Source organism: Berghia stephanieae, chromosome 2 (genome assembly GCF_034508935.2).
Source record: "Berghia stephanieae isolate SIO BIC M18660-M18661 chromosome 2, UCSD_Bste_1.3, whole genome shotgun sequence".
NCBI classification, from domain to species: Eukaryota; Metazoa; Mollusca; class Gastropoda; order Nudibranchia; family Aeolidiidae; genus Berghia; species Berghia stephanieae.
The window spans coordinates 64,747,212-64,765,299 of NC_088361.1; the positions used below are offsets into that span (position 1 = coordinate 64,747,212).

Sequence of the window (18,088 nt, forward strand, 5' to 3'; positions counted from 1 at the left end):
TACCTTCTGTCTTAATTTTGTCTTCATGTTTATGAGAGTATATGCATTGTTTTGATCGTCATTCTTTTGGTGGTAAAACTATAAAAACCATCAAATGCCCGAGAGCAAAATCTTCAATGCGTAAAAAACTTCGTATGTGATAAGCCTTGGATTGTTGGAGTTCAGAGGTGCAAACCTCGTCTTTGTTATGCACATAATAGAAATGTCATTTGGCATTTGGCCCAATAGTATTGATGCGTTTCAAACTACTTGCAGGTATTCGCGTAATGCTTTCGTGTTTTGCCATAGGATATTTATTGCCTAAGTCGTTTAGGCCAGGATCATGAAAAAAAAGGAAGACAGAGAAGTAAATGTATAAAGGAATGCTGGACTGTAGGATGGAATAATATAACATAGAACTTATAACTATAACTGCGAAGTCGACTTCTAGGTGCTTATACAATAATAATAATAATAATAATAATAATAATAATAATAATAATAATAATAATAATAATTATGATGATGATGATGTTGATGATGATGATGATGATGATGATGATGATGATGATGCTGATGATGATGATGATAATAATAATAATAATAATAATAATAATAATAATAATAATAATAATAATAATAATAATAATAATAATAATAATAATAATAATAATAATAATTTTAAAAAAATAATAGTGTATATTTGTTTAGCGCCAAAATCTCAAGCAATATGAGCTCAAGGCGCTTTACAAAAATATTATTAGACAATTGGCACAGCTATTAGATATTAGATCTAGACGTATACATAGACGTCTACACCAATATTTAAAAACGCTACTCTAAACATATACATGTATGCAAATCTAATAAATGTACATCAACCATTAAGCCAAAAAAAGCTTTCTAAAGAATCGAATAAGACAGCATTATATAAAATTGTGGGATTTCCCGCTGCAATAGAGGAGGGAAAACATCAAGTAAAACTATTCTTCTGCGTCTTATCGCCCAAAAAATACCCGTCAGCAACTCTTCTTCTCCGTGAGTTACATTGGCTTCCTGTTGAAAAAAGAGTTGCCTATAAGATTTGTACTATTGTCTACAAATCCCTGAGCACAAACAGTCCCTCCTATATTAAAGACCTTCTAAACATATATGTCCCCAATAGAAACTTGAGGTCAAGCAATGACCAATCAATCCTTGTCAAACCTAAGCCATTGCGTAAAATAGGTGAACAGTCTTTTCAATTTTCGGCCCCCCATTTTTGGAACTCTCTCCCGTCACACGTGAGATGCTCGGATTCGTTGACAACGTTCAAATCTCGCTTAAAGTTTTATCTTTTTACGTCATAATGTTGCAATATCATTGTCATATTTTGTTGTTGTTAAATTGAATTCGTATCACGTTTCCTTCACACTTGTCTCACTGCAATATGTTTTGTTTTATATCACTGTAAAGCGCTTAGAGCCTGTGACAACGGGGTAAAGCGCTATATAAATGCCATTTATTTTTATTTATTATTATATATTGGCTAGGATTCAAACTCAAAATCCTTACCTTAACTTTTTAATGAGTAAGTAAAGTTAGTGTTTGATAGAGTCTGGTGGTTGAGTTGAAAGAAGGAGAGGAAGGATAAAACAAGAATAGAAAACGGATTATTATAATAGATGAGGGAGAGTTATGATCAGGGCTGTCAGATTGCTAACTAGAGAGTCTTACGTGGTCAAACACTTATAACACCCTTGAAATAACTAATCGGTCTTGAACAACCAATATTAATGAAAATAATAATAATAATAATAATAATAATAATAATAATAATAATAATAATAATAATAATAATAATAATAATAATAATAATAATAATAATGATGATGATGATGATGATGATGATGATGATGATGATGATGATGATGATGATGATGATGATGATGATGATGATGATGATGATGATGATGATAATAATAATTATAAAAATCATCAAACTAGGAGATAATTTGTTGAAAAAAAATAAGATAAATTAATAATAGAAACGAGATTATCTGTGTGACCAATCTTGACCACGCAACTGGCCTTCTGGTTATGCTATGCTTCAGATTGAGATGAAGGAGGGGAGGATTAATTAGCCTATGAGGATGAATAAAAGGGTGATTCAAAATACTAGGACGTAAAGAAGCAAAGGTGAAGAAAGACGAGGAAAATATAAGAATGTTGTGGACTAGCATAAATGAATATGATAAAGAATCATAATATAGTACACGAGAATTTAAAATTGGAGGAAACATAAGAAATGAAAATAAGGATGGCCAATTAAAATACTGAATGAAAACCGGGTATCTATATGATAAAGACTACACAAATAAACCGATTGTGTCAACTAAACTTAGGGAACGATAGACTGAGAAAAACTATGGAAAATGGGTAAATTCTTATTGTTACTAGTGGTTGCTATGTATAAAAGATGTAGATATATGCATTATGTATAGTTTTACCGACAATAAACAGTGTATTCAATTCAATTGAATACAACGTAATATAGAAAAGTAACCAAAGTATCGCATTTTTGGCCAAATTTCAATTATTCAGCATCTAGATCACCAGAACATAACATTGTTTGAGGCGATAGGTCCTCTAAAATTGATAGAAAATGACCCAATCCCTCCTGGTTAGGAATACAGGATTTTTGACAATAACAACATTAACTTATACTAATAAAGGCAAGGGATTTTTTTTGTCATTTAAAAAATCATACGGTCAAATAGAGGTATTTGTTGTAAATTAATAAATGAATTATAAAGTACTTTTTGCTCATATTAAATTCATATCTTCTGGTTTCCGTGGAGTTTTGGAAGGGTGCCACACTATCATGTTCTCAGTAATCATTTTGATGTCCTTCATGGTCTAAGTATAAGCATCAATACCTAACTGATTCCGACAGTTAATCCTAAATATGAACATTGAAAGCTCATAAACAACCAATCATATGCTGCCGATAAGCGGTCGCGTTTCATCATATGATTTTATCATTGGGATATATGTCATTAGGACAGGGTCATGCTCGTGCAAGCAATAAATTATATTTACTCCTTGTGAGTTTACCAAGGACGATCTATTGCATTAAACGCGCTTAGGACCCTTTTTCATAATAATAGTAATAATAATAATGATAATAATAATAATAATAATAATAATAATAATAATAATAATAATAATAATAATCATAATAATAATAATAATAACAATAATAATAATAATAATAATAATAATAATAATAATAATAATAATAATAATGATAATAATAATAATAATAATAATAATAATAATAATAATAATAATAATATAATAATTATGATAATAATAATAATATTATAGTAATAATAATAATAATATGATGTTAATAATAATAATTATTTTATTAGCTTTTCTATTACTTATAGTGAATAAATATTATCTACCCTTATCTAAACACGGGAAAGAGTTTACTTGTCAGATAAACGCTATATATCAATTTACACAAAGTGAATCAGAGTTGGCTACGTGTCTGTTCGAAATCAATATAAAAACACGTCATCATTACAATGATATCGATAACACTTGCGCATAACCCTCTGTTTGCTATAAATTCCGATTCTTTTTTTTTTTTTTTGTTTGTTTGTTTGTTTATATTACTGCCACAATGTCACAATTTCATAAATATCGCGTGATGGTTTATACCTCACACATGCTATAGTTACAATCTGGCGTGCTGGTTCGGCGTCGATGATATCAGATTTATTTATCCATATTCAAACAGTAATAACCTTGATTTATGATGGACATTCTCTGGTGCGATCAATAGCCAAATTCCAATCTGTTTAAGTATCCTATGAGCTACATCAGTGCGGAATCAAAATTATTGTATAATATTCCAGATTGAAAGGACGTTAAAAAGGACACACATTTCCTGTAAAGATATGTAACAAAAATATCATCGATGCTCTGGGTTTAGGTAAATTACTAACAACATCCGCCAGCCGGATATAACGCACCAACACATAAAACTATGTGTAACCTTGACCGTTTATAGTCTGATTGATATAATTTAGTGATAAGTAATTATCAAAATTGCGATAGACTAGCGTCCTATCCAAAGGATAGCAAGCAATTGCTCCTGTCCGTTTCACGCAGTAGAAACCGGGATAAACTCCGGCTCCATGGATCGAATGGCTCTGAAGCACTAATATTTTTTAAATTACCAAAATTGGTCTCTAGAATGATAACAAGAGCTGAGTGGTGTAAATTCCTTTCCTTATATATAACCATGAAGACATGCCAGATAATTATGATAATATTACTATACTTTTACTTACATTCTGACATAACTTTACCTACTATCATGATGCGATTTTTGTAGCTAAATTTGTTTTTGTTTTTTTTAAACAACGCCATTTAAGCAATCTTATAATTATTACCTTGACAAAAATCAAGCACACTCCTTTACGTAGAGAACGTGTATTGCTGAACTCTTCGTTTGCTATCTATTTAATTGTTTAAGAGTCTATTCAAACGACGCGATTCCAGTGTCCTAATGCGTCCAATTTGATAGCGCACAGACATAATATACTTTTACAAAAAAAAAAAACGAGACAGTTTTATTCCGCTAATAATTCAGTACTGGTTGGAACAAATACAATGACATATACATATTTGGAAATAGACAAAACTAGTTTACTTTTGATGTATAATTTATTGAATTTGTGTAAACGGTTGAAAACTTGCAGATATTTAAAATAAATCATTAAAAATCTATTTTGCAAAATTGAGTACAAAATTGAAATCAGTAAACATGACGCACTTCAGTATTTTGCTCGCCGTTAGAATTGATAACGATCTGGACAACTGTGTATTAAATGTGTCAGACAAAGCAAGAAAGAAAAATGCAAGAAAAAAAAAACCACCCCAAAAATCATTCTGCCTTGACTGGGGATCGAACCTCAGACCTTCGGAATACCGTTTAAATGTGTTACCATTACACCACGGGGGCTCCGGATAGTTGGGGCAATTCTAATCCCTATATCCTCGTTAGAATTGATCAATGCCACAGCTCTCCGCCTCATTGATGATGTTAGCTGATTGACCTGCTCTGCTTGTATGTCAGTCCAAATTGTATTTAGTCTGTCGATTAATTCATCGAATTTTATTCAGCTTTCTTGTCTTTTTATTGTTATTTTTTTCTCATTAGCTTTCCTTTCATACAATCCCACATATTATGTTCAATGGATTCATGTCAGGTCACACAGCCGGGCACTGGTTCATCATCCTTACATTTGAATCGTTTCGGAAAGCAGATATTTCTCCAGTTTATGTGCCGAGGCGTTATCAAACTTTCAAAGTGGTCATTTTCGGTCAAAGTACGGGTTTGTGACTTTTAAAAACTAGCTCACTGAGCGGAACCTTTGGTGCGACAACTGCTGCGTAGCAACACTTATGTGCAGTAAATATCTGAAACTGAAATATTTTTGGTGCGCATTTACAACATGTAACTTTTGTACCGACCGGCATCTGCTTCTCATTTCTGATAATTAAGGCATGTGATTATTATCAACAGAAAGAAAAATTTGGCTACGTTATTATATAGCAAAGCAACGAGCACTAAATTAGCAATACACTATTGAGAACAGATAAACACTAACAAAACACCGACTATAACTTGGTAGATAGTCAAACAAAGCATCCTCTACAGATGCGGTGCCAGAAAATGCAACCTGTGCCTGACAGAGAAACTTGAAATACTATTACATAACCACAGAAACAACAACACCTTTAACAAAGGATCAGAAGTAATGAAATTGTGCAGATTTAATTATTATTATTATTATTATTATTATTATTATTATTATTATTATTATTATTATTATTATTATTATTATTATTATTATCATTATTATTATTATTATTATTATTATTATTATTATTATTATTATTATTATTATTATCATTATCATCATCATTATCATCATCATCATCATCATCATCATCATCATCATCATCATCATCATCATCATCATCATCATCATCATCATCATCATTACTATTATTATTATTATTATTATTATTATTATTATTATCATATTATTATTATTATTATTATTATTATTATTATTATTATTATTATTATTATTATTATTATTATTATTATTATTATTATTATTATTATCATCATCATCATTATTATTATTATTATTATTATTATTATTATTATTGTCATTATCACTATTATATATATATATATATATATATATATATATATATATATATATATATATATATATATATATATATTATTTTAAAAAAATATTTACCACAATGTTTGAGACAGTCCACATTAATGTTTCAGGCTTAATTTGCCATCGTCAGGACTGAGTTGTTTTATTGACTGTTGTTGTTTCTTGAAGTGGTTCCGGTTTAAAGTTAATTAACAAGAACTTCCGGCGATGTATCAAACACGATTCAATATATATATATATATATATATATATATATATATATATATATATATATATATATATTCACGTGAATTTGTCCTTATGTCTAGGTATAATTTAATCCATCCATACCCTAAGGAACAGTGACTATGACGCCACATGTCACGTTGTTCTTGTTTCTAGACTGCCCATTGTGTGATCAGTCTATCTATATACCTATTTACATACACAGACTTGTGCAGTGATTCATTAATGCAATTTGATTTTGTTTATATAAATCTGCTGAGCAAGTGATGGTGACTGAATAACGCTTTATCTAAAGTCAAATGTGGAATAAACATGCCTCACAATTTGCTCATAAGCTTCTTTTATATTGACAGCCGGTCATAACGACATTTCTTATCAGTCTATCCTGAAGCAGTGACGCATCAGCGATGGCACCACGCGATTATCACGTTTAATGTCCTTTATCTTATTCCGGCTCACATGTCTAGACTTGTGTCCAGACAGCACGTAAAGATGGATAGAGAGAGACTTGTCCTTTACCAATTAACTGTCGTACTATGTAAAAACTCATATTTGAACATTTAGCCAGAAAACTCGTCCTTCAAATATCGATCGATTTAAATGACCCTAATCTTGGCAAAACTCCCAAACCTGGAACTTCGCGAAGTCCCATGTTTGAGAGTTTTTGCCAAGATGAAGGTCATTAAAATCGACCGATATTTGAAGGACGAAATTTCTGGCCAAATTCTTAAATAAACATTTTTCTAGAGTACGGCAGTTAATAGGATAATCTATGCAAAGAGGACCAAGAGACGGACAGTGTCAGGCGACCCACTGATTTCAAAGTCGATTACCTAACTTCAGGGACCAGACGTTGTTGAAATCGGAATCGACTCGTTTCATGAGGAAAGCCCCAATCCGAACCATTAAAAAAAACAAATCCGGGGCTAACTTATCTAGATTAGATTGAAATAGGAGGAACGAAGTTGACGTAACTCAACTCTTTGGTATTATTATTATTATTATTATTATTATTATTATTATTATTATTATTATTATTATTATTATTATTATTATTATTATTATTATTTTATTATTATTATTATTATTATTATTATTTATTATTATTATTATTATTATTATTATTATTATTATTATTATTATTATTATTATTATTATTATTTATTATTAGACAACCTGTTACTGATTCCTTCTCAAAAAATTACATCAATCGAACTATAAACGTTAAAAGTTAATCACAGTTTTGTATGCTGGTAAGTTTACTTACATATGTGGTGGGTATTTGACCTTAACGCATAGCATCGGTTCAATTTGTTATATTTTGTTGAGGCAAGGAGATTACTTTTGTTGTTTCTGCCACCACAAGTTTCTTTGATTATATGTATTTTGTCAATTCTTTTGATTATCTAGTTTATCTGTTTGTTTTCTCGTTATTGGTTAAATAAGAAAGAAATTACATATTTCTCTCTATAATTCTTTCATAATACTTTGTCCATTCTAATGATGGGCTTTTATTTTGTTGGTTTTTTAAAAATTGTTGTTTTTTCTTAGGTTAATTTTCTTCCTTTTGTTTTTAAAACAATTTTGTTATTGCTGAGCATTAGACAAAAAGGGATTTAAAAAACCGTGACAGAAACTTGATAAAGATCATCATTATCATCATCATAATCATCATCATCATCATCATCATCATCATCATCATCATCATCATCATCATCATCATCATCATCATCATGTTTATCACTTCATCATCATTATTGTCACCAACACCATAGTTTTAACTCAAGTCAGTTCATGGTCTCAATTGTAGTTCTCTTCATCGATTTCAATGAACGATATCAGTTGTTGAACCTTTATTGTCTAGACTATTTTAACTTTAATTTTTCTGGAGAGTAAAATGTAATGCTACCAATAAAATTCGACAGGTCGGTCGATACAAAATTATTTCTTGACCATGACGCCTAATTGATCTGAAGGATTGCTTTTTGGTGGTCAAAAGCAAAAAAAAAAAAAAAATTATAAACATGATTCACACGAATTGTGTTTTGACTATATTATTATAAATATTATATCAACGCCCTAATAGATAACAAACGTGTTATGTAAAACACAGGTTCCAATCTCATTGGTAATGTAAAAACGCTCTTCCGGAGAACTGGATACATACTTCGTGGAATTGATCTTTTGGTTTCAGATTGTTGGCATCTTATTTTCTATTCCAAATATATGCGGGATTTCTTAAAGATCACCCATTCCCGGCGTTTTACGTCCTATAATCCTGAGAATATATCTATATATCCTGCTACTAAGATAGTTATGCCACTTTGTAATTCAATATGTAACATATTCATTATTAGTCCTCTGGCTGTCTCCTTGCATAAACCCTTCCAGGGATTTGGAACCGGTTGAGGGTGTGACGTTACGACTTCTATAGATAGTTCGAAGATGACGTCACTCAGGTCTTTGTTATTGTTTTTTGCCATCCGCGTTTATGAGTAATGCTCACTGAACTGTATTAACGTGACTATAAACGTTCATGGTTACACACAGTTTTGTGTGTTGGTACGTTATACTTCCGGATGGCAATGTTATGAGTTTCTTAGCCAAGCGCATACTATCTATTATTCACAACATACTCAAATTTTTATCCCGCATTACGTACCCCTTTCAAATTTCCACAGATTGTATCAATGGCAATAGCTGACCTTCTTGTTGCTTTATCCTTGGAATTGCACGGTGTCATCATGGTATTTGACCAGAGCCATGACCATCTGTCGGCCATTATGTGTGAACTGTCAATTGCAATCGATATCTACTTTGCTCTTGCTGGTAAATATAAACTATTGTTTCATCTCTAATCTTGGAAAACCATATGATGTCATAGTAAAAAATCAAACGTTCAATAATGTATTTAACACTTTGATAAAAAACATTTATTAAACGATTCCATAATATTTGCGCTTATTATCTTGACTTAAACAGAGGTTGAACAGTTGACTGGCCATCTGGAATAATCTTTTCATGCGTATGAATATAATGAAATGAAAAATTGGGAATTCCAAGAAAACGGGCTTTTCTGATATTTACGTTTTAATGATGAAGAAACAAATATGTCTATAGCAATGATTAGATACAGCTTGTATTCATTGCAAAACAAATATTCTTCACAACCTACTGGTTACAAGTAAAAGTCTTATTTTGAGGGATGAAATAAACGTATTCTTTAATGGCTATGAGTTTATTAAAATTTTTATTTTGACTACGCATAAACACTCACATTCAAGCTCGTGATGTGAAGGGGAACAATAATTATGAACATAGAAACACGCTCGTAATGCATATTTAAATACCCTTTCCAAGGTAGGCATCAAAGTCCTTCATTTTTCTATATTTATTTATAAAGGGAGTGTCTTGCAACAACACATATCCCATGTTAAGCTTCCATTTTTTTTTACTAACACCGTCATCAACTGTCATTTCCACATCCATTACATTGAATATTCAAGGATAAAACGTATGGGCTATCAAAGCATGAGTAAATTAATTGTCACCCATCCAACATCCAATCACAGATCTTGCTAGCTCTCCCAACAAGATATTTATGCGATAATCGACTCTATATTCTCATACTGTTGTCCATTACGAAGACAGAGGACAAAAATCAAGTCTTCCTTGTCTTGTCCCATATTATTGTTGTATTTAAACCCATTCCTCTTGTTTAATGAATATTTTTAAGGGTTGACTTTTTAATTTTACATCTTGAAAGTTTTATCCTTAAGCAGATCTGCCAGAAAAATTCGTAGAATTACAAAATTGTGGCTCCAATTTCATTACATCATGAGCATCCTTTAAGTCATTAAAACTTCTCGAAAATGAAAGTTGATGCCAGACTACAAAATTTAAGAATTTTGAAGTGTCATTTCATTCTCGTGAGGTGAATTTTTGATTTTTAAAGTCAAGTATAGCGAGTATATAATTTTAAAAGTATTGTTTTTTTATGCTGATCCATAGACAAAGAACTATCCAGAATGACACTCAAAATTTTAGCCTTTTCAGATATAGAAATATCACAATCAGTTATAGAAGGTGTAGGATTTGAAAATTGGAAAGACTTTAATTTTTGCTGAGTTCCTATCAAAGCTTCAGTTTTGTCTTCATTCAATAATAGCTTATTTTATAACATCCAACTTTTAAAAAAGCACTTTGAGGTTTCGGCGAAAGGCGCTATAGAAATATGCTTATCATTATTATTACATTTGTTTTCTTCTGAAAACTACGAATTTTAAAGTTTTCAGGTAGGCAGGTTTGCTAAGTGATAAGAGCCACTATGGGTCGTGGTAAGAAAAGGTCCTCGTTAGTTAAGGTGGGGTGATTGTCGAGTTAACGATTACGTTCCCGGAATATAAACTATCGATCAATGATTAAGAAGAAAACCAGGATCTGTCCCTGTCCGCGCCACACGATGTCGGGTGCAGGAGTTGTTAACATACACGTAATGTGTAGGCTCTCAAACGATATGAAGCATCGATACCTCCGATCTAAGCACCGTGTTGAAGATAGCGTGTGCTGCTGGTCAATAAAGCGTGTAATTCTTATTTCTACCTACACTATTCACTCGTTCTTTTATTTACCAGCCATCATTATCTGAATCGATCGTTACAAGAAAACGGAATTGAGATTCTGCACATTTCACTTCAATGAGTGGGCGTGGGTGATCTAAAACTCGCTCCCGCAATACTCGACGATCCAAATCGTTAACTCACCACTTACTAAAGACCGCACAGCGCGACGGGTGTGACTCGACCCCGTTGCCTTTCCGATTGGGAAGTACTGAGGTAATGAACTCAGCTCTGTGCTACTATCTAATTAAAATTAATACTATTAATACTAACTACTATTAATAAAGCTGTCACTCAAGGTACGTTTACCACACTGATTATTGATTGCTTTTTGTTTACCATCCTAAGAACTCCTTCACCTTACATGCTTGGCAGTAGAGCGGTACCTTGCAATCTGCCATCCCTTCCTTTATGAACGCTGTGGAAAAAAGTTTCTTACCCTCATCATCACCCTTGCCTGGACGGTTCCACTCTTATTCAGGTAAACAAAATATATGACATAAAACATACGAACTGAATCAACTTCATTCATTACAAAGAGGAATTCGAATTAGGGTTTAGACTAGATCGAAACATGTGCGTCAACCACAGTTCAGCACTGTTTTGCATGCAATATCAAACTACAACAGGTCCCAATGGTAATTTTAAGGAATTTTAATACTTTTATTCCTTACTACTATAGGATCTCCAACTTGAGGTTCAGAAATATAAAGATCTCGATAAGGATCAAAGAGAGTGAGTGAGAGAGAGAGAGAGAGAGAGAGAGAGAGAGAGAGAGAGAGAGAGAGAGAGAGAGAGAGAGAGAGAGAGAGAGAGAGAGTTTAATTGGGTGACCAGGTTGCCCCAATGTGTTAACTCATGCAAAATTATAAAGACAAACGAAACTGTCTGCGACGAGATTTTTTTTCCAGAGGCAATCCAAAATATTATTAATAGTTGGGTCTAATTTAGGTTGGCAGTGATTACTCCGCTGTAGACCAGTGTCTCTGGTTTTATGCTACAGGAGTTACAGGAGTAACTTTTGTCTTCGGTGCGATTGATCTCACGTCTGGCTCTAAATATGTTAAAGGAAAAGCTCAAGTTTTGCTCATTCTCGCTTTCCTAACTAGGTGTTTTGTGTCATCTTATCGTCTCCCGCTTACTGATGATGATGATGATGATGATGATGATGATGATGATGATGATGATGATGAGGATGATGATGATGATAATAATAATAATAACAACAACAATAAGAAAATTAATTATAATCATAATAATAGATTAGAAAAACAAAGACAAAAAAGATCACTGTAACAACAACAAACCATCAAAAAATGAAACAAAACAAAAACAAAAACAAAAAAATCACTTTAAAAACCCAATAACAAATGGAATTTGTAAAAGAGAATTAAAAGATATATGAAAATAAACAAATAAACAAAACATAACGATCATGGATATATCTAATTAAAAAGGAGATAACTTGAGTTATTTATATCCATGATAGCGAGTTACCATTGTTGGAGTTAATTCCCTTTTTCCTTGACGGAGAATAAATGATAACAGAGAGGATTGAAAAAAACATCATCTGCAACAAATCTCGCACTTAACTTTTCATCTAGCACAAAATCAAGTCTGAGAGAAGGATGTTAATCTTATCAGGATATTTTACAGAAAGTGACCTAGCTGATCATTTTTAGATCCAAAAAAATTAATGGGGAATAACTACACCAGAAAAGGAATCGTCCACTTTGTCCAAGCAACTTTAGGTTTGATAATGTTGCCCATGGAAAATGAATAATGTTATCTGAAATAGGGCTCAAGATCGGGTTGATCAATTAGTATTGGAATATCATATCAACTCGGCTAATTCGCACCCAGCACCATTTTTTCAAATAGACCGTTACAACTTTTAATGAATTAATCGTATCTCTGTTTTTCTAAAGGGGCCCGATAGTTCAGTTGGCAGAGCACTCGCTTTACACGTAAAGGAACTAAGGTCGATTCCAGATGAGGTCGAAATATTTTTCTGACTTCCAAGGAGTGATTGGGCAGCTAGGTCTGTTTAATCTGTCGAAAAGTACTTTCCAAAAGACTACCATTCTATCCAAGGTATAGCAAACACTTACTATTGTTCGCTTTATAAACTGGGATAAACTCCGGCTTCATGGGCCTAATGGCTCCAAAGGTCTGTTTGTTCAATGACCGTACAAAATGTGAACATAATATTTCCAACCCATTAATGTAGAAAAGTTCCATTTAATCTACACACTTTAAAATCGTAAACATAACTATGTAGAATTCAATATTGTTGGAGGGGCCCTCAATCCATATAAACTGATATGATAGACGGTATTCTGCATTCTTATATCGCTCTTCCATGAAAACTTCTCACCAGATTATGGTCGGCTCATAATATTGGGTACCTAGATTTACTTAAGTTATATCAACTAATAATGAATATCAAATATGAAATATTGTTTATATGCAAGGCAAGTCAACATTTAATAGATGTTTAAAAATCATCATGATTAAGTCCGTGGTTTTATCTTTTGTGACGATTCGGGCCGCTCCCGGAGAGTTGGTAGAGCCAGATAGCCCGAAACGTCAACAAAAGAAAATAAAAGAGTTGGAGGGTGGAAACAGGGAACCCGTTGATAAGTTCCCTCGGGGAGGAAGATACGGCCACTGCCTAGCCTGATCAGAAGGAAGAGAAAGAAGGAGAAAGTCTGTGTTCCACGTCCAGACAATGGTAACAAAAAATGAAGGAAATCAAGATTTACAAAAACGAGACATTTATTACATAAACTAAATTGCATGTATAACATGAATAGGAACGATACAACTCTGCTTATCCATTCATCCTTTCTCCTGACATCCACGAATCAGGAACACCACAATAATAAAATAATATAAAACAGGACCGCGGGAAAGCGTATTCTGTTCAGCTGCCCGAAACTTACAAGAACTGCCTCTGGTCTCCCGCGCCTCGTTATATAGCGCCAGGTTTGATGAACCCTGATTGGCTAAAAGAGGTGTTCAAAATGATAGCAACCCGAGGGTAGGTGTGCTCAACTCCGGACTTGTTAGGGTTATGTCTTAGCAACCATTGCCATAGCATAACACTTTAAATTGGACGAGATAAGTATCATAACTAATAAACAAAGATGAACATCAACCTTCTTTCAAGTAAATTAATGTGACAAGAAACGTTTTTTAAAATCAAATTCCTTTTCACCCAAAAGCAAAAATCGATATTCAAAGGACATACTTTCATATAAAATCTAAGTTCCTGAGAAATGATAAATGATTTTGAATTTTTTAAAAAGTCAATCAATACTTTTACTGTTAATAATACTTTTGTTGTACAATATCCTCTTTTCTATATTTTAGCTTCCTACCTATCTTCACGATCTGGCATGAGTTGAGGCAAGATGATATCTATCATTGTATGGACAGTCTCCACATTCAACGATGCGTCTTCTTTCCCAACAAGATCTTCAGCTCCGTATTGTTCTTTGTTATGTTCGTTCTTCCAACAGCGCTCCTGCTCTTTTGTTATACAAAAATTCTCCAAGTTGCATTGACTCACCGCAGAAGAATAGATACTCAAACAACATTAGGGTCACTCTACGAAAGCCAGCATGAGGCCATCGATAACAGTCAACCTAATGGTGATGTGGTTCCGCATTCAGATTGTCTAAACAAAGAATCTTCATCGGATGAATACATTAATATGATTCATCTCGATACCATCGACAGTTCTCCAGAAGGAGCACCGAAGACATCACTGAATTCTCAGAAACAAGAAGAGACTCCTTTTATTGAAACTTCTGAAAATGCCAAGTCGACTTCTTCAAAAACGTCACCAACCCCTTCAACCAATTATTCATCAGGCAAAGAAAAAGTGAATATTGCGACAGAGGTTGCAAATCCCAAATCAAAGAAATCTAATAAAACCCCCACAAATCAGAGTGTAAAATCAACAGTCAGTAGAACGAAATGTCACCATTTATGTCGGGCAATTTTTGGAATCGACGACTTTTTTAGAACTTCACGCTCAATAGTATATGTGTGTATTTCTTTTGTTTTAACATGGACACCTTATTGGACACTTATTCTTATATCCCCTTTCATTGGACCACAGAATATCCCGAAAGCTGCAGTGCTTGGAGCGTTGTCGTTGTTCTCATTAGGAACTGCTGTAAACCCATTCGTTTACTACTTCTGTAATACTGATGTAAGGAAGGGGATATTTCGTGTGGTGAAAAGGTTGTGTTTTAGATATATTCGTTGCAACAAGGATGGATTTGACCCTTAAATTTATCCAAAGTTTTGATTGGCGAATTCCTCCAGACAAAAGACGGTCGTTGATTGGACAAAGGAAAATGAGAATGGACCAAAATAGGTCCATATCTTCTGGGGTCTTTTCTATCCTCGTTCCTAATCCCACGTTTTCTCACATCCATGTGACTTTAAATATTTGTTCAGTAATGCCTTGCATCTTTTGCCGAGATGAGCCTATGATGAATATACAATAATTGGGCAATATTTAATTTTATTAACAATCTTTTCGAAAAAGCTTTGTTTTGTTATCTATGTGCATATTTCAGTCTTGGGTGTGATTTTATTTTTGGCGGGGGGGGGGGGGGGGGTGAGGAGGGCGAAAGAAGTGAGTCTGCATGAGAATATAATATACGTATAGTCAGTCGGTGAACAGGAAGAAAATATCTCATAGTTATACTTTCTATATCTCAGAAATATGTCCCGTTGTATGAAATTTTACACAACATTACAATCTACGAGTAGCTCATTGCCAAGGATGTAAATATAGCAATAGACTGTAACTTATTCTGCTCAAGTATGCGAAGGACTCCATTCTAATATGAAATACTAAAATTCTTAAAGGGTTTTTGAGCATTGTATTATTCATTGTAGTGCTCTTTTAGAATGGAGTATCAGCCATGATAATTTTCTTTAAGTTAGCATGTTTAAAATGTTTTTCTGGAGTGTTGATCAGATCTACCTCACCACCATCCACTACCACCAAAAGTAATGGAAGCCACCACAATTCTTAATCGTCGTTAAAGTCGTAGTCATCATCATCATTATCGTCATCATCACCACCACCACCACCACCACCACCATCATCATCATCATCATCATCGTTATCATCTTCATCATCATCGTTATCATCTTCATCATAATCATCATCATCATCATCATCATCATCATCATCATCATCATCATCATCATCATCATCATCATCATTGTCGACGTCATCGTCGCCGTCCTTATCGCAACCAAATTCGCCAATATTAAAAATTGTACTGATATGTAAAGTCACATAAACGCATATAAATTATAGTTTCTGTGGTTTAAAATAATCCCGTTTAAAACATAGATATTGCTTATTATACCTCCTATTTAATTAATAAAGTGCCATATTTACACTGGATTTGGGGTTTTCTCCTTTCACTCGATACATACGCACACATCAAATTAAGAAATTAAAGAACAGGCACCAGTGTAAGATCAAGATCTGATCTGTGTATGAAAGGTGCCAGACAAAGCAAGACAGAAAAATACAAGAAAAATAAACCATCCCAAAAATCAGTCAACCACGACTGGGGATCGAACAGCAGACCTTCTGGTTGGTAATCAGAAGGACTGAGGTTCGACCACAGTCGAGGTCGACTTATATTTTGGGATGTCTTTTATTCTTGAATTTTTCTTTCTTGCTTTGTCTGGCACCTTTCATACACACTTGTTCAGATCTTTATATACGCACACATATTCTCTCTCTCTCTCTCTCTCTCTCTCTCTCTCTCTCTCTCTCTCTCTCTCTCTCTCTCTCTCTCTCTCTCTTTCTCACTCTCTCTCTTTCTCACTCTCTCTCTCTCTTTCTCACTCTCTCTCTCTTTCTCACTCTCTCTCTATTTATCTATCTTTCTATCTATCTATCTCCTTCTCTCTCTCCCTCTTTATATATATATATATATATATATATATATATATATATATATATATATTATAAAATAAAAATAATTATACCTTTTCCGCAACGACACCATAAGATATTGTCGGCTAGGCATTCCACGAAGGAATATAGATAATTCACCAAACAAGATGTCAGATACCAACAGGAATCACCCATGTTGTCCAATTGCGTAAAGTGTGGGTTAATAATCTTGCTCAAGGAAAAAAACGAAAGTACCTGAAGCCGGGCTCTAACCCGGGTCATAGTGCAATACCACTCGCCACACACACACACACACACACACACACACACACACACATACACACACACACACACACACATAAATATAAAACATTGGGTTTTGTTTGATTTACTCTCACAGGAACTGGCAAGTACTATTCGTTTAGTCTGTAGTGAGAAAGAAAGATCTTACTGTTAATGTGTAGTCTCGTGAGGAATATAAAAGATCAAATCGTCCAACCCGCCTGCCGGTCATCATGAAGTCTGAGGTTTTAAACCCAGCAGGTTGAATTTTGGGATGATTGTTTTCTTGTATTTTTCTTTCTGGTCTTTTCTTTTTGGTGTGACGGATGGCGTTGATTGCAGAGCGATCCTTTCACGGCCAGGATGAAGGTGCTTATTATTTGGATCCTTGACTCGATTCCCCATCTCTGCAAAATGTTTTTAATCTCATTTATGTATTGCAACTTCTCTGCTCAATTTATTCTCGTGTTATTTTTAAGATATGTGCTTGCTCCACGCACTTTATTTTCGTATTATTATTAAGATGTGTGCCTGTTCCACATACTTTATTCTCGTGTTATCATAAAGATATGTGGTTTAGTGGGTGGACACTCGCTTTCGGATCGGAAGGTCCTGGGTTCGAGCCTCGCAAGGCGCATAGTTGAGTCCTTGGAGAAGGCTCTTTACTCACATTCTCTCACCGTACTCAGGTGTAACACGAGTACCTTTCCGTTAACAGCGTTGTCTCTGCCCGAAAAAAAATTGGAATATCGCCTAACAGGCGTCATGTTCCGTCC

The 18,088-nt window shown here is 33.6% G+C and overlaps 1 protein-coding gene across 2 annotated transcripts in view; it reads left to right on the forward strand.

Moving 5' to 3' along the window:
• The window catches only part of LOC144965346 (5-hydroxytryptamine receptor-like), a 56,697-nt gene extending 40,171 nt beyond the window's left edge, over positions 1 to 16,526 (forward strand). For both annotated transcript variants that reach the window (XM_078900593.1, XM_078900594.1), the window contains 3 exons: positions 9,149 to 9,296; positions 11,435 to 11,567; positions 14,462 to 16,526. In XM_078900593.1, the coding sequence (XP_078756719.1) occupies positions 9,149 to 9,296; positions 11,435 to 11,567; positions 14,462 to 15,389 (1,209 nt within the window). In that variant the 3' untranslated portion in view covers positions 15,390 to 16,526. The remainder of the gene's footprint in view (positions 1 to 9,148; positions 9,297 to 11,434; positions 11,568 to 14,461) is intronic.
• Positions 16,527 to 18,088: the final 1,562 nt, after the last annotated feature.